The sequence below is a fragment of the Fusarium poae genome, assembly GCF_019609905.1.
Source record: "Fusarium poae strain DAOMC 252244 chromosome Unknown contig_3, whole genome shotgun sequence".
NCBI lineage: Eukaryota > Fungi > Ascomycota > Sordariomycetes > Hypocreales > Nectriaceae > Fusarium > Fusarium poae.
Genome location: NW_025408661.1, coordinates 568,812 through 591,981, shown reverse-complemented (window position 1 = coordinate 591,981; position 23,170 = coordinate 568,812). Strand labels below are relative to the sequence as shown.

The 23,170-nt window shown below is 50.5% G+C and overlaps 8 protein-coding genes across 8 annotated transcripts; 4 read left to right on the top strand and 4 right to left on the bottom strand.

Moving 5' to 3' along the window:
- Nucleotides 1-957: 957 nt before the first annotated feature.
- Nucleotides 958-1,386, bottom strand: FPOAC1_013793 (uncharacterized protein; the record flags this gene model as incomplete). The annotated part of the gene is made up of 1 exon (XM_044858134.1): nt 958-1,386. One exon carries the CDS (start codon nt 1,384-1,386, stop codon nt 958-960), a length of 429 nt encoding a protein of 142 aa, XP_044700958.1.
- A 360-nt stretch (nt 1,387-1,746) lies between these two features.
- On the top strand, nt 1,747-2,164 carry FPOAC1_013792 (uncharacterized protein; the record flags this gene model as incomplete). The annotated part of the gene is made up of 2 exons (XM_044858133.1): nt 1,747-1,876; nt 1,953-2,164. The coding sequence occupies 2 exons, from the start codon at nt 1,747-1,749 to the stop codon at nt 2,162-2,164; spliced, it is 342 nt and encodes a 113-aa protein (XP_044700957.1).
- Nucleotides 2,165-3,585: 1,421 nt separating this feature from the next.
- FPOAC1_013791 (uncharacterized protein) lies at nt 3,586-4,332 on the bottom strand (the record flags this gene model as incomplete). Its single annotated transcript, XM_044858132.1, has 1 exon — nt 3,586-4,332. One exon carries the CDS (start codon nt 4,330-4,332, stop codon nt 3,586-3,588), a length of 747 nt encoding a protein of 248 aa, XP_044700956.1.
- A 651-nt stretch (nt 4,333-4,983) lies between these two features.
- On the top strand, nt 4,984-6,786 carry FPOAC1_013790 (uncharacterized protein; the record flags this gene model as incomplete). Its single annotated transcript, XM_044858131.1, has 4 exons — nt 4,984-5,541; nt 5,592-6,279; nt 6,329-6,643; nt 6,692-6,786. The coding sequence occupies 4 exons, from the start codon at nt 4,984-4,986 to the stop codon at nt 6,784-6,786; spliced, it is 1,656 nt and encodes a 551-aa protein (XP_044700955.1).
- Nucleotides 6,787-6,983: 197 nt separating this feature from the next.
- On the bottom strand, nt 6,984-8,451 carry FPOAC1_013789 (uncharacterized protein; the record flags this gene model as incomplete). Its single annotated transcript, XM_044858130.1, has 5 exons — nt 6,984-7,037; nt 7,092-7,172; nt 7,236-7,495; nt 7,555-7,654; nt 7,708-8,451. 5 exons carry the CDS (start codon nt 8,449-8,451, stop codon nt 6,984-6,986), a joined length of 1,239 nt encoding a protein of 412 aa, XP_044700954.1.
- A 233-nt stretch (nt 8,452-8,684) lies between these two features.
- FPOAC1_013788 (uncharacterized protein) lies at nt 8,685-12,555 on the top strand (the record flags this gene model as incomplete). Its single annotated transcript, XM_044858129.1, has 7 exons — nt 8,685-9,114; nt 9,170-9,489; nt 9,545-10,927; nt 10,991-11,131; nt 11,189-11,449; nt 11,507-11,645; nt 12,275-12,555. 7 exons carry the CDS (start codon nt 8,685-8,687, stop codon nt 12,553-12,555), a joined length of 2,955 nt encoding a protein of 984 aa, XP_044700953.1.
- Nucleotides 12,556-13,989: 1,434 nt separating this feature from the next.
- Nucleotides 13,990-17,709, bottom strand: FPOAC1_013787 (uncharacterized protein; the record flags this gene model as incomplete). The annotated part of the gene is made up of 4 exons (XM_044858128.1): nt 13,990-14,123; nt 14,679-16,984; nt 17,033-17,239; nt 17,291-17,709. 4 exons carry the CDS (start codon nt 17,707-17,709, stop codon nt 13,990-13,992), a joined length of 3,066 nt encoding a protein of 1,021 aa, XP_044700952.1.
- A 2,647-nt stretch (nt 17,710-20,356) lies between these two features.
- Nucleotides 20,357-23,001, top strand: FPOAC1_013786 (uncharacterized protein; the record flags this gene model as incomplete). Its single annotated transcript, XM_044858127.1, has 3 exons — nt 20,357-20,692; nt 20,756-21,029; nt 21,086-23,001. The coding sequence occupies 3 exons, from the start codon at nt 20,357-20,359 to the stop codon at nt 22,999-23,001; spliced, it is 2,526 nt and encodes an 841-aa protein (XP_044700951.1).
- Nucleotides 23,002-23,170: the final 169 nt, after the last annotated feature.

Here is a 23,170-nt window from a genome sequence, read left to right as displayed (position 1 = left end):
TAATCTGTTCTTTGGAAACTCAACTCGCTACAAACTGTTATGACTTGCGCTTCGAAACCAACTTCATGCATCACGCTCGTCCGAAGCAGCCTCGTTCAAATCCCCCTCGGAATAAGGGGCGTCTCTGGATCATTTGCTTTGGGCTTACATAAGGTACGGACTGCTGGCGGCGGCCAATACATGGGCACCTAGGTGCCCAAATAACCTTGGGCACCCCCCCTAGGGCACGCAATATTATTGGCTCAAAATTCCCCACACTTTGACAAAGCACTAAAGCCTCAGCCGGCCTTCATGACTCGTACGGCAGGTACAACAGCACTAACACCTGAGATTGTGTTAAGACATTTGCTTCATCGACTCAACTACAACACCGTCATTGATACCTGGAGATGATATTGCATTGGAATTAAACGTATATGGACCAAAGAATATAGTCACTTCCTATCTAATAATCAAGTCGTTTTGCGCGCTGAATTGACATGTGTGCTGTGCTCTTACTCCTCACAGGGCGGCCTTTGGATCAGTTTTCATGCTGTCGACTCTGCAACGCTCCGTGGACCTATAGAATCGTGTTCACCGCAAAATAATGTGTTCAAGACTTTAATCAGCCATTAACCCACAGTTAGGCTACAGCTGTATCTTTGAGCTCATCCCCCGCCTATCTGTCCAGCAACAGCTCTCCAAAGTAGCCCTAACCGTCCTGTTGTAGGCTATGTATTGGTGCCACGCCTAGTCAGGCGGCGCACCTGGGTGCGCAACTTTACACTTTATTTGGGCACCTAGGTGCCCATGTATTGGCCGCCACTGCTGGCTCTCTGATCAGAATGCTCCGGATGAAGGTGGCTTCCCCATCAGAAGGTTCCGCAGCGAGAAGGCCTCATGCAACAAAGAAGCGACCTCGAGAAGTCTTGCCAGTCAGATAAAGTGGCTGACAAGCAACAGCCTGGTAAGCAAGACTCAAGTATAATTCTCGGCGAAGTACTGCGTGATGGTACGACTACAACACATCATGCCTGTCTCTCTCTCCCACGTCGGTGCCAGGCAGTTTTTCCATTTGACTGCGAGATAGCACTCTCCATCATGGGATTCATAATGGCCTACGATCTGGTCAAAGTTCTTTTCGGGGTCCTCATAATTGAAGGGCGACGGCTGGGCGGTGTCTTGCCACATCCGTGGCCCTGACTCATCGTCAAAAACCCATAGAAGGCAGTCGGAGCTCATCCAGTCCGACGAAATCGCATCTAAAGTCTGAGCAAGAACACCATAAAAGATCCATGGCCCCACCTGGGCAGTTACGAGAATGTCCTTTATCATGACGTGGGCAGACCAAGGAGTCCGTATAAGGGCACCTTCCTCGACACGTTGTGGGCACCTGAGGGCTGCCATTGTATGTGGTAGGGTTTGGTTATGACTTCTATGTCAGAGGTAGCCCTAGCTCAGTAGCAGGTATGTGAACGACATTGTTTCTCAGATTCCAGGGGCGAGGAGAAGTACCAGTTTATATACCCTAGGATCTTAGGCCCGCGCTGTCCCTGTGGAGACTATTTATTGATGGAATGGCAGACTAGCTTTTCCAGAGACTGTTTAGGCTGTCAGAGTATAATATTCTTTTACTTGCATCAAAGGGCTGTTCCCTGGTTTGGGCCTGATCAAGTCGGAAAGCTTGGTTGCGAGGCCGGAAATCGCCTTAATTGGGTGTATCGGAATGTTACGTGGTAAAGCTGGTCCTTAGCCGCTCGCAGCATCATGCGGACGCTACGCAAAGGAGTGATGCCCCCTCGAGTCTCATATCCCAACTTCCTTCTTCACCGCCTTCAAACCGTCTTTGTTACATATTCTACTGAGTGCCAAGTTGATTTCCTCTCCCTCAACTTGGGTATACACAGCCCCTTTCCAAAGCACTTTTTGTCTTTCCTTTCCTCTTATTGGCCATCTACTCAACCGCAGAAAAGTCGATACGAAGGCACCTCATAATTGGAAGACCATCGCGCTTCTCATTGAGGAAGGAGCAGATCCATGGTACCGTATTCGGATTGGTCGTGGTCTTTTCACCTATCCCCAAATCGCAACGGTCATGGGCAATCCGGAAGTAGCGGAGCGATTAGAGGAAGTAGCCATGGAAAAGCCTGAAGATGAGGAAACGGATGTCTCGTCGAGTTGTTGACCACCTTGTGCGAGTGATGTGCTATGCCCATGCTTTCTTACATATTTCCTACGAGTTAAAATAAAGTTGTTGAGCTATTAGGCAGTGACGCTTTCTTACATATTTCCTACGAGTTAAAATAAAGTTGTTGAGCTATTAGGCAGTGACAATGCTTATCTACCATGTACTGATTTTAGTCTTGTCTTGTCTCATGCTCCTAGTAAGCATACTTAGCTTTGCCAGTCTTACAAAGAATGATTCAGTATAGCATAGATTGCTGTTACGCCACCATCAAAGCATTGTCGTCCTCGTCAGGATCATGTTGCTTGCCAGTGCCTCCAGTCGTCCAATTTGCCACGAGTGCTTACAGGTTACCTAGAATCACTGCGCTATGCTGAGCAAATGTGTTCTTATGAATTGGTTTCCAGTCTATTGCCGAACGGTAACCTGCAACAGACAGCGGCAAGTCAAAAGTATTGTTATGCCGGCACTGCGTCGAAGAGGCTACGGAATTACTGATCAGAGCAACACTTGTTCAGAAAGATCTTGCGAGAGTTGGACGAAAAGAGTGCTTGCGTAGCGAAATGGATGGAAAGCCGCCCCGTTCAATGTGCCCCGTTCAATGTGATACCAAGACGTTCATACCCGTCTACCACTATGTGCATCAGTGCCCCGCCGCCTTGCAATATGGAACATTTCCTGGAGCGTCTTCTCCTGTTGTCTCCAAGCTCACCCTCCTCTCCGCTGGTTTAGTAACTGATATAGCCCCAGCAGTGTAGGTAGCCCGTTTTGTCCGACGAGTTCGAGAGCTCACCCTTGGGTGAGATTGACGATGGTGTGGGGAATGATAACAAGGCTCATTTTGCTGGTTATCACGAACAGACAGGAAGAATTGTCGCAGGGAGTGGCCTCTGTGGTTGTTTTTCGTAATGCCTCGTTGTCGGTCTCACCTTATCGCTTTTCCACGATCATCTTGGACAACAGGTCGCCGCCCAAGTGCGGGCATAGGTAGGATCCAGGGGTAATTCAAGAGTGCCAGTTTTAACGAATGATCATTGGATGCATGAACCCCACGCATCACGCGTCACGCGTCACGTTTCACGTGAAATGCGACACGCCATGCGTGCGCGATACGCGCCATAGCTGATGTATCCACTTTGTACCCCAATTCACTTTGTACTCTGTACCCCAATTCACTTGCCGATCCACCTGATGGTACTCTGTACCCACTTGCCGATCCACCTGATGGTACTCTGTACCCACTTGCCGATCCACCTGATATACTCTGTATCCCAATTCACTTGGCACTCTGAACTCGCCTTTGCTGCGAGCCCAAACATGCACGCTCGTTTCTCGTTTCAGCTCGGAGCTCCTACCCGCCCCCTTGAACGCAAACGACGCATGCTTTCTCCCCTCACCGTCCCCTTGTGCGGCACGCACTGCTACGGACTACGCGATAGTTGGACACCGGCGCTCTTGCTCATGCTCTCCTCATCATCTCCGTCGGCTACCCTCCTGACTCGCATCTTATCGGGACAAAGCAAGTGCGCAGCATCATCCAGCATCTGCCGAATGACCGAGGGCGTACCGAGTTTTGCCGTATAGAGTGAGTAGATGACGGCCGACGCGCAACCCAAACATAGCAGGACACCCAACGTGAGGGAGATGAACTTGCATCGTCCCGCCAGACTCGCATCGCCGGTCGCCAGCTCGAAAAGCACTGCCCAGTTCCAGGTCAAGTACATCGTACGAATCGAGACGCCGACAAACACCACCGTCATCCCGCCGAACGCCGCATACGTGAGCACCCTTCCTCTATTGCCACCCATTCTGCTCACCGTAAGAACGGGCACAGCACCCCAGATCAGCAAACCAAGAAATATCGTGTCAAAGACGAGGTAGCCCAGGACCTCCTCTGCTTCCTTCCCCAGCCCCGCATCGTTCAGAGCCGGCCAGAGCTGGTTTCGAGTAGACCATGCCAGAAAGCCTGTCGTCGCTGGCACGCCCATCAGCAACGTCAACTCGGTGATGAAGAGCACGGAGGCAAGCGCGTATCGCCCAATCCGCGACAGAGGTGAAGTGGCCTCCGGGAAGGGGTTACTGTGGACGGAGCAAAAGATGAACATTGTGTCACGCTCAGGACCGGGCAGGATGTTCGCTTCTTCGTTCGGTTCTCTGGGGCTTCGCATATATCGCTCTTGTAACGAGATGTGAACACCAGACGCGCAGAGGATGTCGGTGCGCGCGTGGGCCTAGTATGGTGCCAACAGTTGATCGCTGGAACCTATTCTGCTCTTGCACCAGCAGTACAGATAAATGATTTTTAGCGGACTGGGAGGGCTTGAACACCGCAACGTATAAGACTTAGAGACATATCCTGCGTTACATGACACATGTCGTGCATTATCGGTCGCTATAGTAGTGTACTTGCGCTCATATCGTCCGTTGTCGTGAGGATGTCGAGGACGAGCGACGCGCTGGGTGGGTATGAGTAGTTCTTGCACGCGAGCTTGCCATGCTGCTACGAAGGCTCGTCAAGACCCAAACGTAAGATCCTGTGACGCCGAGCGCGTACAAATTCAGAAGAAAGCACAGAACTGGGTTTAGACTTTCGGCCAGTTTTTGTCCTTGATGCACATCGGTAACCTTGAAAAAGACCGATTTGGACTTTTGGTCTCGCACTCACAGGAGCCAAACCGAGCTGTAAGCATTAGTTCATTTCCACGCCACTGCATCATGAAGCGGCTGGAACGGCCTGTCTAGGCACTTATATGCATATGCATGGCATCCGATATCCTGGCTGCCCCCTTCCCTCGTGTATCAAAAGATTCACCGCATCAATGGAGCTTGATGTTAGTATCCTAACCGTAACGGACTGGTACGCAATAGGGTTGACGGGCTTTCTCGTGCTGCTAGCCCTGCGGCGTGTCATACGGATCATTCTCCGTTGCCTATGTCCACCGGCCTTACGCATCTACAGGCTCCCCTTCTTCGGTCGCCTGGGAAGAAGAATCTCTCAATGGGTGGTGATGCGTCTGGCGTATAGGGGTCCATTCCGTCGCGGAAGTAGCGTGGATATTATAACCTGGGCTCATCTTTTCATGTTTATCTTTTACCTTGCACCAAACCTGTGCTGCGTCCTCATCAATGCCAAGGACATAGCAGAGGCCTGCTCTAGAGCGGGCAAGCTAGCATTCATTAACCTCATAATCATGTATATTAGCCCCTGCCTCGACTTCATCGCTTCCGTCTTGCGTTTTCGGCTTCGTGCCCAGAGACGAATACACGCCAGTGTAGGGTACGTGGTTGTCATGCTGTCCACCATCCACGTCGTAGGATCGTTCTCCAGACACGGATGGTCTATTGTAAATCAGGAGCACAATCGTTATGCTGCTTTAGTAACGAGCCCGCTATCCGCGATAAGTTGTTGAGAGCTGACATCACACAGGCGCTTGCTGGGATCTACTTCGTCCTCATACCTATCAGGACGTTCCCGTCATGGATTCCTTATGAGATGCTGCTGTCCGTTCACTATCTTGCAGCAGGATGGTTGGGCTTCGCCATGTGGCGCCACATTCCGACCGACACGAACTTTTCTCGCATCTTTCTCTATGTGATCTCCGGCATCTTCGTAGGCTCCCTGACCTGGCAGGTCGGGGAGACTGTGTATACGAACGGTTGGTGGTTTCAGTCGGTGTCCCTCGGTCAGAATGGTAGCTACGATTACATTCAGGTCAGGATGGCGCTGCGAAAGCCAGTCAAGGTCGAGCCTGGGCAATACATTAACCTATGGATCCCGTTGGGCCCGCTATCAGGGGTCCAGAGCCACCCGTTCACCGTTGCCAACTGGTCAACCCATGCGCAAACAGAACTGAAGGTGTTTGTCGATGTCAACCGCGGCCTCACCAGCAAGTTACGGGATGCAGTGAAGCGTGGCTTGAAGTCCAACATTGGTCTTTACATGGGCCCTTACGGATCTACAACCGACATGAAAGGGTATGAAACGATCCTGCTGGTTGCCACAGGCCTAGGTGTGGTGGCTGTCGCGCCGTATCTACAATGGCTAGTGCATGCGATTCGGGCGCGTGGAATCTGTAGCGCGCCCATACATCTCATCTGGCATATCCCGTCCTGGAGTAGGTCCCTGCTTCTTTTATTCTCTTCTCCGATTGACCAGTGCTATAGAACAATCACATGCGGTTTTTGATATAATCGACTTTGCCCTTGCCCTTGACGAAGGCAATGACACGAAGGAGGGAGGCAGGAAACCCCCGCAAATATCGGGTTTAAAGATTTCCATGTGTTACGAGGAGGAAAACTCCTTATTGCCCCCGAAAGTCCAGCTGTTCATCCAGGAAATGGAAAAGAAGGAAAGTGAGAAGCCAGGTAGGACTAGGATCAAGGTTTACAAACGTCACTTGCCTCTCGAGACACTTTTGATCTGCGATGCAGTCATGACCCCGGCTCATGACGACTCCGAGAAGCCCACCATGATCGCAGGTCAGTCTTTGATCTTAATATGCCGAGCAAGACTGACAGCACGTGCAGCGTCGGTTTCCAAAGATATGAGGAACACGCTCGTCGAATTTGCAGAAGAGCATTCGCGCGCTGTCGACCTAGTGTTTACAGATTATCAACCTTGATGTACTCGTTATCATCCTCTCATATTTGCACATGGTAGTTGAACTGACGATATCAGAGACAGTCGCCTTGGGAAGCGGGTTGTGCCTTGCTACACGTTGTTGCTCCGGAACCTTTCTTAGGTGTCGGGAAATTGGCTTTGTATTTTTACGAACACACTTCTTCTAGCAGTAAATAGATCAACCTAGACTAAATAAATCTACGATTTCACTCGCGCCAGGTTATTAGGCACGTTCCCGTAGCCGCGAGTCTCCTATAGCTTATCTACCGCCCCTTGTATCAGAATATTTCTCTATAACTTACTTACTACCCATCGATTTGTGTACAGAACAAGCTGTGCAAGTACCCCAACCTCGTGAGGTCTGCAGGCCGTGGCCCAGAATGGATGCTTCACTCGGGATTAGCTCACTCCCGACCAGGCGCACATCATGTGGAATGGTTCTTCTCTTACCTTTTTGATGGTCTCGAACCTGCTACGACCTGTGCTGCTCTTAGTGGGTGACAGACGTACGCCATCACTTGTAGCGTTGTTCAAAGTCTCCAGACACTTGTAAAAGTCGACAGCTTCTGGGTATGCCGTCCACTTTGCGTAGTCAAGATGGTCCCCTCGCACGTCTTCCTTCACATAGCCATTCATGAGCTCTACTGTTATTCTCCAGAAACCGGCGACCAAGTTATCGGCTGTCCCAGAGGAACAGAAATGCTGACCCCCTTTTTTACAAAAAGGTTAGTTAGGATGCCAATCTGCTTTCGGAAAGGGGTTGCCATACAAATCTTGACCTCGCCAGACGTATCAAGCAGCACGTTGGAGCAATCCAACTCTGCGTTACCCATATCACGTCCCTCAAGGTACAACAGCCCGCCCAGGATCTTGCATGTGAGCACATGAGCACTTGACTGTGAGGAATCGTTGAGGCACAAACCTGTTTCAGGATATAGGCCAGTTCGGAACCACGAACCTTACGGGACGCCGCTACATCTGCGAGAGATACTGGCATGAATTCGTACACTATAGTGAACACGCCTCGCTTGGGCATCTCGTACCCTCCAATTCCTTTAACGAACTTTTCACTCACAATCGCATGGACTATCTTCACCTGGTCTTCGCTTTTGTTAGGGACTCTATCGTCGGATCCCGATAGGGTCCATAACAAGACAGAGGTCAGTTTCTGGTCTAGGACCGCTGGATTCTCTTCGAAGGCCGCCGGTTTTATCCTGCACACTGGTATATCCTCGTTTCGACCTAGTTGGATCTTGTAGTATGCTTCAAAGTGCCGTGATAGGGGGCTGCTCTTGGATGGATCATGCAGCTGTGATGCGGCTACTTCTTTATGCTCTACGTGCTCCTTAGGACCTGCCACAGTCTCCTGGTTCTCAACTATCACTGGGAGGCCGGCAAAAGCAACTCTCTTAGAGAGCTTCAGGGCTTGCGGAGCCTTGGGATGGGGTGGAGTTCCGTGAAGGGTCTTGGCTTTCTTGTCGGACGTGCTTTGACTACTAGAGGGATCCCCTTCCGCAGGAATTATATTGGGTGATGGAACCTCAAAGTCTGCCATGTCACCACCACCGCCAAAGAAATCTTCAAGCCGAGTGGCCCTCTTATCCGGTTCGTTCACGCCGTCCATAATGCCCACGGTCATGCCACGATAGAATGGACTGGATGCCATGGCAGAAGCATAGGATATATATCACTTAGTCTTACATATATGCTGTCCAGAGGAGAGATCAAAAGAAAAAGGTCTATTAAAGGCTGTTATAACCGCCAGAGAGTCGGCCCCTCGCAAACTCCTATGTCTCGTCCCTTGCAGCATTGGCAGTGACTGTTTTGGCCCTTTTGTTTCTCTTTATTTGTGTCTTTCCATCGCTGTTGACATTTGCACCACGATAACTTCCATCAACAATGGATTCCCGTACCCGCAGAGAGCGGCTAAACAAAGAGAAGCAGCAGCGTTTCTTGGGCGTAGCAAGCATCAGATTTGGAGCCCTAAGTTTCGACTGGTGCCGGCAACAGAATCCGCTCAGAGAAAGCCCAGACGAGAAGAATGTGGCTAGTTTGGAGACCATGTTCAGACGCGGGTGCGACTGGTCCCCGGAGCAGGTCAGCCACCAGATCCCGGCCTTGATCGATCCAACACTGCTCGAGGAAAGCCTGCAGAGAGCTGAGAACAACCTCTCCCTCGAAAGTCTCAAGAAGGAAGACGGGGTATTTGCTGAACTGGATCTTGCCGATGGCAAAGTCATCTGCCTCAAAGGTGAACACCGAGTTCTGGCCTCTGACGCAACCGTGGCAAACCGAAAGAAACGTTGGATTGTCCGCTTGTACTCAACAGGTATGCGATGCTTCTCGACCTGACGTTCCGAGAATATGGCTGTGTTAAGTCCAAGAAACAGATCTAAGCGAAGATGCGAGACACGACCTGGCAAACGAGAGGGTGAGCGAGAGACAAACGACAGATGCTGAATACTTTTACAACATCACTCTGCTGTGGTTGAAGAATGGCGGTCCTGGACAAGGACACACACCCAACCCATGGTTCGCCCAGCTTATACGTCATTCCGAGGGCAAAGCGAAAGCCCTGAAGCGGCTATGGTCGGGTCCGTCTTCTCAAGGAGACGTACTGAGGCGATTCCATGAGATTCCCGCCCTCTTCTGGGGAATCAGCCTCGGTAACATAGGGAAGATAATAGCCATGCCGAGACAACAGGTAGGCGCTTCGACAATGATGACACTGCATGCTTTTCTAAACATTGACGCTTCAGACCCGAAATCAGATCAGGCGGGTGTTTGACTTCTGGGACTACATCTGCTGTCACGATGTGAGCATGAAACTGAGGTTAGATATGAACACTGTCAAGGCGGTCAGTGGCAGAGGGTCAGGTGCCTACGCCGACCTCAACCTTGCCAACATTGGCGAGGTCTTGCGTAACTTCGACGCTCCAGAACGAGCCGCCATCTTGTCTCGGCTTGAATCAGCCACGACGGACCGAGCTGTTCCAACGTTGGACATTTTCTTCGGGAACGTAAACTATCTAGAGAAAATTACCGATTGCCTGAGACACCTGGTCCCACCTGGCCGTCCCGCGCGGGACCTATGGGACGATTTAAATCATGGGTTTGTAGAGAGAGGCGATGGCCGTTGCTTGTTACAGGTATCTGACACTCGTTTCAAACTGGTTCACGTCGGCGACATCGATCAATTCGAGATCGCACGTAGACAGCTGTGGCTTTTTGCTTTACGAGAATTTCGATCTTTACCTCGCGACGAAACGCCAAAACGAGCTGGGCCCAAGAGCAGCGTAAACGAGGCGAAGCTCTTCGAGCTCGCGGTACTTGCTCATAGGCTCGGATGCCGATCGGATCAGATAGATCATATACGGGCCCACGCGTGCTGGCGACCATCCTCTTCACAGCCCGCCTCTATACACGATCCGGACATCGTCACGAAGCCTTATAAGCACGGCAAACCTTATCCTGAGGACTTGGAGAGGTACAAAAGTTCGCTCTTTCTTTCGAATTTCCATAAGCCGTTCGACTCGGAAAGTCTTGAATCATCCTTCTTCTTCACCCAACGATCGCTCTACTTTGACATCTACCCAGTTGAACCACGCGGTATCGACGTGTTACTTCAAAGGGCGTCCGAGGTGGGCGAGTACGACCTGGTTGACGATGAATACCGGCCTCAAACGCATGGGGCCAGTGAACAATTAGTACGCCAAGAGGAGCAACTACGCGCATCCATTTCTGAACTGCAGGAGAGATATGACCAGTTACTCTCGCTAGAATCGCAGTACCAGAGAAGAAGAATTGACGACAAAAAGCAGGAAGAGAATAAGCTCGACGAAAGCATCAGAACCCTCAAAGCGCAGGGACAGATTCTGGAAAATCGGAAAACACAACTTCAGACTGAAGTAAATCAAGGAGAAGCGGCTAAGAGAGATCTGGACACAGAGTACCAGACCCTGTGTCAGAAGATTTCAGACGAGCGACAGAGTCTCTCCGCCCTCAACTCCAGGAAAGAGACGGCCAGTGACGACTTAGAACGCCTTGAACACCAAAAGAAGAATGTTGAGCAGGTTATTGACACCTTGGAATCTCGCAGGAAGGAACTCGAATCAGAAGCACAGGGGGTGAGAAATCAAGAGGTAAGAGACGTAGTCTCCATGGCAAGTGGCAAGAAAAAGAAAAAGACTAATCAACCATACTAGGAGGAGGCAGACCTTTTTCCGTTCGCAGGGGACTCCCCACCGCCCATGTCCGAAACCGCAGACTTGCGAGAAATCGAAGAGGACAATCCACCGCTCACGCCTGAAACCTCGGACTTGCAAAGGATGGCATTCCCGGTGGAAGTAAGGAGAAGAACAAGGGTTGTAAAGACGAAGGCAGAGTTGACGGCATGGTCACAGGTAATCGAGCAACAAGGCTACAGTATAGCTGACAAGGATATGAGGACGTTGACGTCTTACACATGCTTTAGAGCGTTGGAGATCGAGGAAAAGGAAGAGAACAGGCTCATAATCCTTATCAAAGAAAACCTGGTATATAGTGAGCATGATATCTTGGGAGATATTTATTCCGAAACCGCAGACTTGCGAGAAATCGAAGAGGACAATCCACCGCTCACGCCTGAAACCTCGGACTTGCAAAGGATGGCATTCCCGGTGGAAGTAAGGAGAAGAACAAGGGTTGTAAAGACGAAGGCAGAGTTGACGGTATGGTCACAGGTAATCGAGAAACAAGGCTACAGTATAGCTGACAAGGATATGAGGACGTTGACGTCTTACACATGCTTTAGAGCGTTGGAGATCGAGGAAAAGGAAGAGAACAGGCTCATAATCCTTATCAAAGAAAACCTGGTATATAGTGAGCATGATATCTTGGGAGATATTTATTCCATGAGGCCTAGGAAAAGAGCAAGAGAGGGTTTTCTTCACCGTGCGCTGCAAATCAAGAGGAATAGGGTACCTGCAACTGATGATGCTGATGGTACTCTTTAACTGTACCCAATATCTCTGCGAGATAGATCAAGATTACTCAATCAAATCGTTTCAGCGAGATGACCTGGCATATATGTGCTAGAACATTCCCTGCGATAGTCCGCGTGCACTGGCACTTTAGGTGAACTGGAGCTGGTTAACTAGTACAACAAATGCGCCTGCACACATGGACCAGCATACATGCTGAGCTGGTCTGGGTGTGCTAGTACAGGTGTTGCACTGGCACATCTGTGTCGGCACGCAGTGTGTGCTGGCGTGTATACGCTGGTTCACTTGCGCTAGCACACACGTGCCGCCCCATCCATGCTGTTACAGATAAGCTACACCACGTGTGCTGGCGTATCCGGAATGGCACACATGAGCTAGGCTACATCCACTAGTAGTCCTGCTCTGGCCAGCATGCGCCACTACGAATGTCCTGGCACATGTGCGCCAGCGCATGTGTGCCAGCACAGGTAAGCCAGAGTAGTTTGTGTACCAGCGCTTGTATACTAGCATTTTACTTGGCCTGGCACATCTCTGCTGGTCCGCAATTTGCCCCAGTGTACGTAAAATGGCTTACTTTATACTCTGGCACTTGCAAACTGCCATGTTCCTTGCGCTGGGCTGTGTGTACTGGTATGGTTTCTGAGAGTGACACTGAGTTTAAGTTTTTCATGGCGATCCCATCTTACAACTCTCAATTAGGTGTGTATGGCATTATCCCATGGTCAATGGCGCGTGCTGACAAGAAGTGGCTGACGCGCCGTACCAAGGGAACGCCATTCTGGGACTAGTGTTTTGATGATGGTATTTTCGAGGTATGCTTACCCTGCGGTCAACAAATTACGATGGTCAAGAACTAGACGATGTATCTGAAGCAACGAGTCACCCTCATGCCGCAAGGACAAGAGGAGCAGAAAGTGGTTTATATGGAGAGTATGATGCTCCCAACGAGTCAGATGATGTATCCACTTCTGTCCAAGATATCTTGAGACGTGCCCATCTCATGTCACAGCGCGTCTCGACAGTATTGAGTATTTGCACCTTCCTCTCCGACAATAACTCTCGTTTTATAAACTAAGCCCTACAGATCCACCTATAGTAGAGCCTTACATTGTGTACTCTCTTGCTCGATTGAAAAAGCGCACATCTTAATGTACTTACCTCATTCATGCAAGCGAGAGTACTTCCCCAGATCCGCAACCAGGAATTCCAGGCAACAGCAGTACAGTCCCGGCCGAAATCAAAGGCTGCCGCTGCACATCACATTCACTTTAACCCTTTAAGCACGCCAAGTGCGACACTTTGTAAAAAAAGTTTCTGGGCACGGACCATGGCATGGCTACTGTGGCTACTGTGGCTTGTGGCTAGTCACAGTGTGTGGCATGGTTTGTCCTACCTTCTCGTAATGGCCGCTGTTGTCGCTTACGGTCGTTAAAACGGTTGTTTATGGCCGCAAAAAGTCGGCATATTTCGTCTTAACTTATACTCTACTGTATTCCGGACGTCCAGAATGCGGTTATTTCTTATTTTAATATACTCAGTCATATTGTGATGCTGACAGCAGACGACGAAAAGCACAAATTAATTACCCTACAGCAATGGCAGCCTGACCGTCGCGCGGGGTCAACGAGGCTCAGTCCTCCCAAACATGCATGATCCACGTGACTTAACGCCATCTGTAAGGCTGTAGAAGTCATTGCAGGTAGTCATGTCGGCCATGTGTTTAGTCTTGAATTGTCGCTGCAAGTCAGAAGAAAATTTCGTCAGAAGCATCAGACTAGGTTCTGGATAGGATTAAGCAGGCCCAGCACCCTGGAGTAATTGAGGACGGCGCGTCTGTCATGGCACATTAGCCCAAGGCGGAATGGTTGATACTCTTATCGATTGCTTATCGATAACCGCTTCAATGAGATGCAAGGTCAAAGGAAAGTGGGGCTGCTCTGTTTTTAGCCCTTCTTTGAACGAAGGGGTTCACCAAAAGAGGGACAAAGAGATCAAAGGCCATGGGCTTGCGTGGTTCAGACGGGCAGAATGTTCTAGCTAGCTGTAATCAAGTGTCACGAAACGTCTTCCCATGTGTTGCTGTCGTGTTTTCGCTCTTCCATCCCTCTCGTCGTCGTCCGTCATTCAAACGCCCTAAAGTCGCTGCTATGGAGGATGACAGTCAGCCGTTTGACCCAACCCAGTGGGACTACGACGATCTCGACTTTCGCACGCCTCAACTGTCAGGCATCAACAGCCGCGGCGTAAGCGCCAGCATCAGATAGCCTGGGCGCCATATTGGGACAGCAAGCTGAGGCTTGTTTTAGACGTCTTGGGGCGGATGAAAGTTGACTGCTGTCATTGTCAGCACCAGCCGCTGGAAGCGTTATGTATGGCGCGTCAGCATTTTTGGTGTTTCTGACGTTTCAAGTTGCGCACTGTACATGCCACACCAGCCATGACCTGGTCTGTGCTCAGAAACTTTTTGTAGAAAAAATGCCCAAAAGCGGACTAAGCGTGGCGCATGCACAGTGTGTGCCTGGAAAATAAGACCTTCAATGACCCTGCCCACGACCAACTTTGAAGATCGTCTATGATTACAACACTCCAATGGCCATATGTTTCTGCATGAAAGCTACAATCATTGAAATTCCGTTGAAAAAACTGTAAAATTCGTATCGCTTACTGAGAAAGCACTAATTAAAAAAAGAATAAATATATAATTACTCTAGGAAACGAATTTAACAACTGGAGGCACCTTCCAGCGCGAGACGACTAGCCTGCCATGAATGCAGCGTTGCGACTGATGACTGAGTGTGCGGATGGGTGTGGCCTAACTTCTTTTGACGTAGATGAGCGCAGCCTTGCATCAAAGTAAGAGAATCTTCAAGCCGGCCTTGACTGTGCCAAGTGAATGCTAGGTTGGCCATACTGGTCAGCGTGTCGGGATGATCGACCCCAAGCTTCGCCTTGCGAGTCTCCATCACTTCCACCTCAAGCTTCTCTGCCTCCTCCCATCGACCCTGGTTCCAAAACGTCGAAGCTAAGTTGGCCCTACTGGTCAGCGTGTCGGGATGATCGACCCCAAGCTTCGCCTTGCGAGTCTCCATCACTTCCACCTCAAGCTTCTCTGCCTCCTCCCATCGACCCTGGTTCCTGTACGTCGAAGCTAAGTTGGCCATACTGGTCAGCGTGTCGGGATGATCGACCCCAAGCTTCGCCTTGCGAGTCTCCATCACTTCCACGTCAAGCTTCTCTGCATCCTCCCATCGACCCTGGTTCCTGTACGTCGAAGCTAAGCTGGCCATACTGGTCAGCGTGTCGGGATGATCGACCCCAAGCTTCGCCTTGCTCGTCTCCATCACTTCCACAAATAGCTTCTCTGCCTCCTCCCATCGACCCTGGTTCCAAAACGTTGAAGCTAAGTTGGCCATACTGGTCAGCGTGTCGGGATGATCGACCCCAAGCTTCGCCTTGCTCGTCTCCATCACTTCCACGTCAAGCTTCTCTGCATCCTCCCATCGACCCTGGTTCCTGTACGTCGAAGCTAAGTTGGCCATACTGGTCAGCGTGTCGGGATGATCGACCCCAAGCTTCGCCTTGCTCGTCTCCATCACTTCCACAAATAGCTTCTCTGCCTCCTCCCATCGACCCTGGTTGCTGTACGTTGAAGCTAAGTTGGCCATACTGGTCAGCGTGTCGGGATGATCGACCCCAAGCTTCGCCTTGCTCGTCTCCATCACTTCCACCTCAAGCTTCTCTGCATCCTCCCATCGACCCTGGTTCCTGTACGTCGAAGCTAAGTTGGCCATACTGGTCAGCGTGTCGGGATGATCGACCCCAAGCTTCGCCTTGCGAGTCTCCATCACTTCCACCTCAAGCTTCTCTGCCTCCTCCCATCGACCCTGGTTCCAAAACGTCGAAGCTAAGTTGGCCATACTGGTCAGCGTCGAGGGATGATCGAGACCATTGATGCAAATTCTTGCCTGAACAGCTGCCTTTGCCAGCGTCTCTGCTCGTGTGTATTCGCCAATCATCAGCATGTACCAAGATATATTTGTCAGTACTTCAGCCCAATTTGCAACAATGCTCTCCTCTCTTGGCTTTCTATCAACTAAAGGTTCGACGTGAGGAAGAAGACTTTGACAGACAGCCCATGTCTCGAACGTGCCAGAGGGGAAATGGTCGGCTGCTAGCTTCATGAACAGCCGACTCCACCTTGCTGGGTCACCATATTCCGAGATCCACGAGCGAGTGCAGAACTGGACAAGCGAATGCATCTCACAGAGCCCCACCGTCGAAATATGAACAAGAGAGTAGCCTCGCAGCACGTCCATATCGTTCTCAAAGCCTGTTCGTTCGCTTTCACCGTCGCTTTCGCTTCCAGTGTCTATGCCGTCTACATCATTTCCCTCGTCCGCCGTGGTCTCTTCGTCGTCGTCGTTGTAGCTATGGAGCATGATCTCAGGTATGTTTTGAGCCTGAAATTGGCTCATCAACGATAGAAGATTGGCGGCGCGCGGTTGCTCCCGCCTGATCTGCTCGAACGTCACCTGCCACGTCACCACAACAGAGTTGGAAACCCCATCTTGCCGACCAAGATCTCCTTTATCGCTGCGAAGAAGGCTATCTCTTCGCTTTTCACTTCTGTAAAATTCATGCAGATATGACTTGGTAGTCACTCGTGGACTGCGTCGATTGATGTATGCTGCTGCCTGGTTTACTGCTAGCGGGATGCAATCAAGTGTGCGGACAAGATCCTTTGCTGCAGCTTCGTCTGTCTTGTTTTCCAGCCTCCTCTGCAAAAGTTCCAGAGCTTGCTCCTCTCCCATGGTGGGGATTCGCAACGTTGCTTGGCTACTACCGACTAGCTTTTCTGCTGCGTCAAGGCTGCGCGATGTGACGAGAATCTTGCCCTTGGTTGATTTGGGCAAATACGAGGCAACTCGATCTTGTAAGGCGTCATCGTGCCCTCTGTCAAGAAAGAATAGCCTGGTATCATCGGCATTGTCGACGACCATCAGCCACGGATTGATGTCATCCCTCTGCAGCCAGTCACGCACGAGTGCCAGCACGTTGACCTCTGGTTCGTGCCGACGAGGCAAGGCGAGAACATCTGCAAGAGCGCGGTACGACTCCTCGAACGTCGCCTTGCTGCGGCCATGCACCCAGAATACACTGGTTCCGGGTTCAGCCGCATAGACGTGGTGTGCAAACTGGATGGCCAGCTGGGATTTCCTATTACCATGTTAGTGCCAGCATGGAGAAATAGCGAGGATTCATTACCCGAAGCCGCCCATGCCGACCAAAGCCATCCGCTGGCTGGGTTGGCTGTATTTGTCTTGCATCCATTTCTCGATCATAGGACGGTGGACAAAGTCTGGGTCAGGAGTGAACGGCATCATGAAATGGGGCTTGCGGGAAACCGAGGCATCCTCGGCCGGCTGAAGCCCCAGCCGTTTGACCCTTTCATGCATGTCGACGAGTATGGCCCTGGTAATATGTTAGTCTCGGTAGCGACAGGGAATTTGTCTGTGCTCGTACGTCTGATCAACCTGGAGTCCGAGTAAGATGGTTTTCTCGTGACGGTCAAGACCGGCCAGAAGTTGGTCGACCTCTTTGCTGTTAAATGGCCATTTGAGTGCTCGAATGCCATAGCGCCGCATAGCGGTACGTACAGGATTTGGATCAAGCTTTTTCTCCAATCGCTCCAGGTCGGCGATGCAGCTGCGGAATGAGCCAACAAGTCCCTTGGATATCGAAAGCGACAAGCTTTTGGTCCCTTCTACCAGGCACTGCGTAGCCCGCAGAGTAGTCCCCAGGTGTTCGACCTGGTTGCGGAGACGCTCGATATCCGCCCGGGCGCTAGAGACATCTTTGGAATACTGGAAGCACAGCGTCGCGACCTTGGCGGAGAGGTCGATGACAGCGATTATGTTGGCGGCGACTCCGAGTCCTTCCATGACCGTTCCGGCTCACATCTAATGATCGATACCGTGGAATGACGTGGGAAAGTTGGAATACCCCTCATTTCTGTGAGGCCTCCATCTGCAGAGAGGGGTAGGCGCAGCTGAGCATTCGTTGATCATGATTGGTAGGCGATGATGGTGATGGCGACTGGCTGGTGCCCCAACAGCAACTTGATAATCCATGAGGCAGGCTTCCTCAGTACAAGAGCGCCAAACGAGGAATTGTCCGGCGTTGTAGTTGGCATATTGGCCGATCAGCTGTATGTTGTACGCAGGAAGTTCGTTCTTCGCACCTACCCTTGGGCTAGGCCACATGAGGGCCACAGTAATCGACGTTTTTACGTCTTCGTCAGTGGGATGTGTATGCGTAACTGCTGATAAATGTTGTATAGATTTTTGGTCAGAAACGGACATTAGAATATTGCAGGTCCATCTTTAGTTGGTCGTCCATGGCTCTTGCTTTCTGAATATTCAGGCGCTTACATGCTGTTAGTGCTTGGAAAGGGCAGGGATCATGTTAGAGCTAGTGGTACACTGTGCATGCGCCACGCTTAATCCACTTTTGGGCATTTTTGGTAAAATTACAATGGCAGCTTACTGACGCTGGACCTGCACCTCACTGTATAGTGCATGGGCATTTTCCTCTTTGCAACGACATTGTCTTTCTTTGGGAAAAAGGAGGCGCTCTTTAGGTGCAAGCATCTACATCCAAGCTTGCCGTCCAGTTTGGGTTGAAAATTGGCCTGTAAACGTACTTGTATCGTATGACAAGCGTACCTGAGAAGGAGGGCGGCTAATAGGCGGACGGGTACCCGTCCTTCTAAAATTGGACGGGTCCCGTCCCAGTTTCCATATATGGTATAGTTTTGCTCCGCTATCGGACCGCCAGCATCGTCACCCTTACACTTGCAAGATCCAGTTCCAGATTCAACGCGGCTGAGATACGATGATCCATGAGCAATCCACCAGGGATACGTCACTAGGTAACCGCCAGTATAGGAAAGCAATGGGCCTGCCTTTAGCATATCCAAAAGCAATCTACAGCTGGTGTCTTGATCATAAGCAGATGGGGAGGTGCTGCTCAACCTCAACGAGCCTAAGAGAATGGACCAAAGAAGAGATGGTGGCTTATTCAGACTAGGACAAAGCAGAGCCTGATCGCATCGAAGCACAAGTAGCTCGAGAGACCGAGAACGGGCGACTGTTCACAAGCAGAAGAGGCATCGGTGAGCTTTGGGAAATAGCCTAGCAGGACATCGATGAATAAGAAGCCTTGTACTCGGCTATCGAAGAGGAAGAAAGTTGTATTGTGGTACAGCTCTAGCTCTAGTAGAGTTTGGAGTAAATTTGGAACTCAGATATGTCGTGGCTATTCACCTCAAGCCAATGGTTTGTTGGAATAGCTGGTAAATGGGGCTCGTCAAACTACTTGAGGCAGTGGAACAAGGCGTGAGGTAATCTGTTGAATAGTGTCAAAAGGAAGCTCATGGAAGTAGCTTGAAAAGGCTATTGTCATCAAAGATGACAGTTGCCACCTATTGCCACAGGCTTAGCAAGCAGCTTCTAGTTGATTCCACATAGCACAGAAAAGACATATAGAGCTTGCTTTACACCTCAAGTAGCAGGAGCAACAACAATAATTCACCTGAATATCTGACATAATCCGATAGCGGAAGAAAATTATACCAAAAATGGAAACTGGGACGGGACCCGTCCGCCTATTAGCCGCCGGGAAGTAGCCATTGGCATAAGCACTAGTCCAGAAGTGGCTTTGTCTGTTACAGTGCCAACCAGTCGTATAAAGGCTTCCAGCAAGCGACAAAACTACTGTAATCCTTCTTGATCATACTGCGTGGGGCACATGGCAATCAGCAACACTTACGTGTTGTAGCAAATGTACCCAAGGTTAATTACTAACAATTATGGGGATCAAGGAGACAAGCGACGACCAGGCGAGATGTATGTATTTTTTAGCTCATAGAGCCCTCTGGGCTATGGCCTACCGGGCGTAATAGACTTGTGTGTGTGTGTGTGTACCCAAGGCTTGAACTGTTGAGACAGTGTGGCTAAGGTGGTCCGACCTACTGGTGGCTGGGATGTGGATACTATGTTAGGAGCTGTGCTCCTCAGACACATGTAACTTAGAACTAATAACAATACAACCAACCCGTTTTTGCTTCAACATGAACAACGCCTTCGGACAAGCAGACTACTTAATGTCCACTTAGGGCTGCGGAGCTTATACAGCGCAATCGATCAGTCAAAGGGGATGGATTTCTGCCTCTGGCTCTTCTTACATAGGGTTCGACCTACTGGATAGCAACCAGATTCGGAGTTGACATGAAGGTGGAATGTCGATATTCCATGCTTGACTCCGTGGGAATGTCCGTCGCCTGAAGTCCCTATTTCGGTCAACGAAGTCTGAAAAAGTCCGTTTCCGGATCTTGGAGCTCACGTTGATGCGCGCTAGATTGGACGTAAAGATGAATGAGGCTTGCGAGCGAAGATTTAGAAGAAAACATCTCATTCTGGACTTCCAGGGAGTCCGTTATCAACCACTATTCCTCAATCGAGCTGTTAGGATTGGGTTATAAAACCCCCAGCTTGCCACCACTTGGTTCTCGCGTGTCATCTACGATACATGACACATTCTACTTCATCTGACTCAGAAAGCTCTTCGCGGAGCGGTAGGGTGAATTTGAAAACAAGGAAGAAAAAGAAGAAGAAACCGTTGTTGTCGCCGCAGACCTCGATCAACAATATTTGGAGATGCTTCTCAAGCCCCCGCCCTCAACAAGCCCTGGCGATCCTGCCACTGGATCAGCCAGAAAAAGCTGCTCCAAACGGCAATCATAGTAACGAATTGCTTACTGAAGGACGTCTCCGAGCAGTAACACAGTGCCAGCGAAAAGTGAACGAGATCGTCAAAGAGTGTAAGCGGGTGAATATGAGATATAGAGACCATGACTGGGACCTCGTGAGTACTCATAGTGACCCTCGGACGCCGGATTGGTTCTTGGTAGTTAATTGCATAGCTCAGTTATTTGATTTTGCGGATCAAGGTCATTGTCTGAATGGGCTTCGACAGACAATATTTGATCTCGGTGAGGTATCTTGCCTCGACACGGAGTCAAATGCACCTGGTGCCGTCAAAAGGGTACATGAAATCTTTTCACTGCCTACGTTCATGAAGAACGTAGATGGCGGGGATGTGAAGCAGGGCAAGCTCAGCAACTGCTGGTTTGTTGCAGGCTTGACCGCTCTTGCGAACCTTGAACATGGGCTCACTCAGACATGTGCGGCGCATGACACAGGTATACCCCATTTCATATCATGTTGCAGTCTCAAAAGATACTAATAGTTAGAGTAGGAGTCGGCGTCTACGGCTTCGTCTTCTACCGAGACGGAGCGTGGACATACACCATCATCGATGATACACTCTACCTTCAATCACCCTGTTGGGACTCTCCGAGTTTGCAGAGAGCACTTCTGCAACAGACCGATCGAGTTGACGCGGAAAGTGAGTACAAGAGAACGTACCAGACCGGTTCCAAGGCCCTTTTCTTTGCCCAGTGTAGAGACCAGAACGAAACCTGGGTTCCTCTCATCGAGAAAGCTTATGCGAAGGCTCATGGTGACTATGCAGCATTGGCATGTGGCTGGGTTGGTGAGGGGCTGGAAGATCTTTCCGGCGGAGTAACGACTCAGCTATTTACCTCAGACATTCTTGATCCTGACGTCTTCTGGGCTGATGAATTATCCAAGGTCAACCAGGAGTTTCTGTTTGGCGCCTCGACTGGGATACTGGATGGCGGCTACGGCGAACGTGACGGCATCTCAGAGGGCCACGCCTACATTGTCGTGGCGGCCCACACACTCAAGTCGGGCAAGAGGCTGCTCAAGATCCGCAATCCGTGGGCTCATGCCCGTAAGGGCATCTGGGAAGGCGCCTGGAGTGATGGCTCAAAGGAGTGGACGGCAGAAGTCCAGCAGGAACTCGGGCATCGCTTCGGTGGCGACTCTGTCTTTTGGATCTCTTTCGAAGACTTTCTGCGAAAATACTCGCACCTGGATCGCACAAAGCTCTTCCGAGACGTAGACTGGAGGTGCACCCAGAGCTGGATCAGCATTAACGTGCCCTGGAGGGCATGCTACCAAGACCGATTCCGTATCGTCCTGACAAAAGAGTCTCCAGCTGTCGTCACAGTTTCACAGCTTGACGGACGATATTTCAATGGCCTCCACGGCCAATACTCCTTCTGTATTAGTTTTCGCATTTATCATGAAGCAGACTCAGGGGTTCGTCGGTGCGTAGCGCAGTCTCATGGTAACTATTTGATGACACGATCAGCTTCTGTAGAGCTGCCCGAGTTGACACCCGGTACCTACACTATATGCACACGAGTAGATGCGGAAAGAGACACGTCGTTGGAATCGGTCGAGGACGTCATCAAGCAGGAGTGCAGGGCCAGGACGGAGAACCTCAAGCTGGCGCAGGTTGGCTTTGCTTACGACTTAGCCCACAAGAAGGCTGAAGCTTATACTAGCGAAGTCAAACGCTTAGAAAAGATCAAGGATCGAGAGAGAGCATCAAAATGCCGTCAGGAGGAGCGCCGTCGAAGATGGGAGGAACGCCACATCAAACGGGTCCTTACCAAAAAGCAGAAACAGAAGAACAAAGGCAAACAGCGAACTCGTTGCAAAGTTCACAAAGAAACAGATAGCGCTTCTAACAAAGAGCCCCTGATTTCGACACACACGGGTGCAGGGGCATTGACGAGGAACGCCAATGCTGATGTCGAAGGGACGGGAGATTACACTTTACTAGGTGGCGTTGAAAAGGGTACTGTTCAACAGGAAATCATCGTCGGCAGTCATACAGGAGACGGAATGGTGATCCGGTCATGCCATGGGAGGCTTGTGGGAGCAGAGGAGTCGCCGGTAAAGCCTGTGCCAGTGTCGACATCTTCAAGACTTGATGAGCGTTTACCTGGTTCTTCCTTTTGGGACTCGGCTGGCGATTCATCAGATTCCCCGATTGGTGAATGGGAAGAGCTGTACAACACTGATGACACCACACACTCTCTGGAGAAAGAGTCGAGGGATGAGCCTCGGAGGAATACTAGGTGTGAGCATGCTGTGAGGGGAGCTCTAGTAGGAGAGAGCACAGACAGTGATAACTCAAGTGAAGACGAAACGCCGAGTCCTTGGAATGCTGTGTGTATTGTGGGTGTTCGGGTTTACTCGAAAGACAAAGCTATCACACTCCAAACATTATTTGACTGATATGCCTTTGGGGCCGGGCTGAGGCTAATTGACATGAACCACCACATTACCTCCCGCACTAGAATGCATAGCATGATCCATAATATACCCAAATGGCGTCCCAAAGCGTGAAGACACCCTAAACTAAGTAGCAATTCTCAAACTAAGACGTCTCTGCTATTGTGCAGCA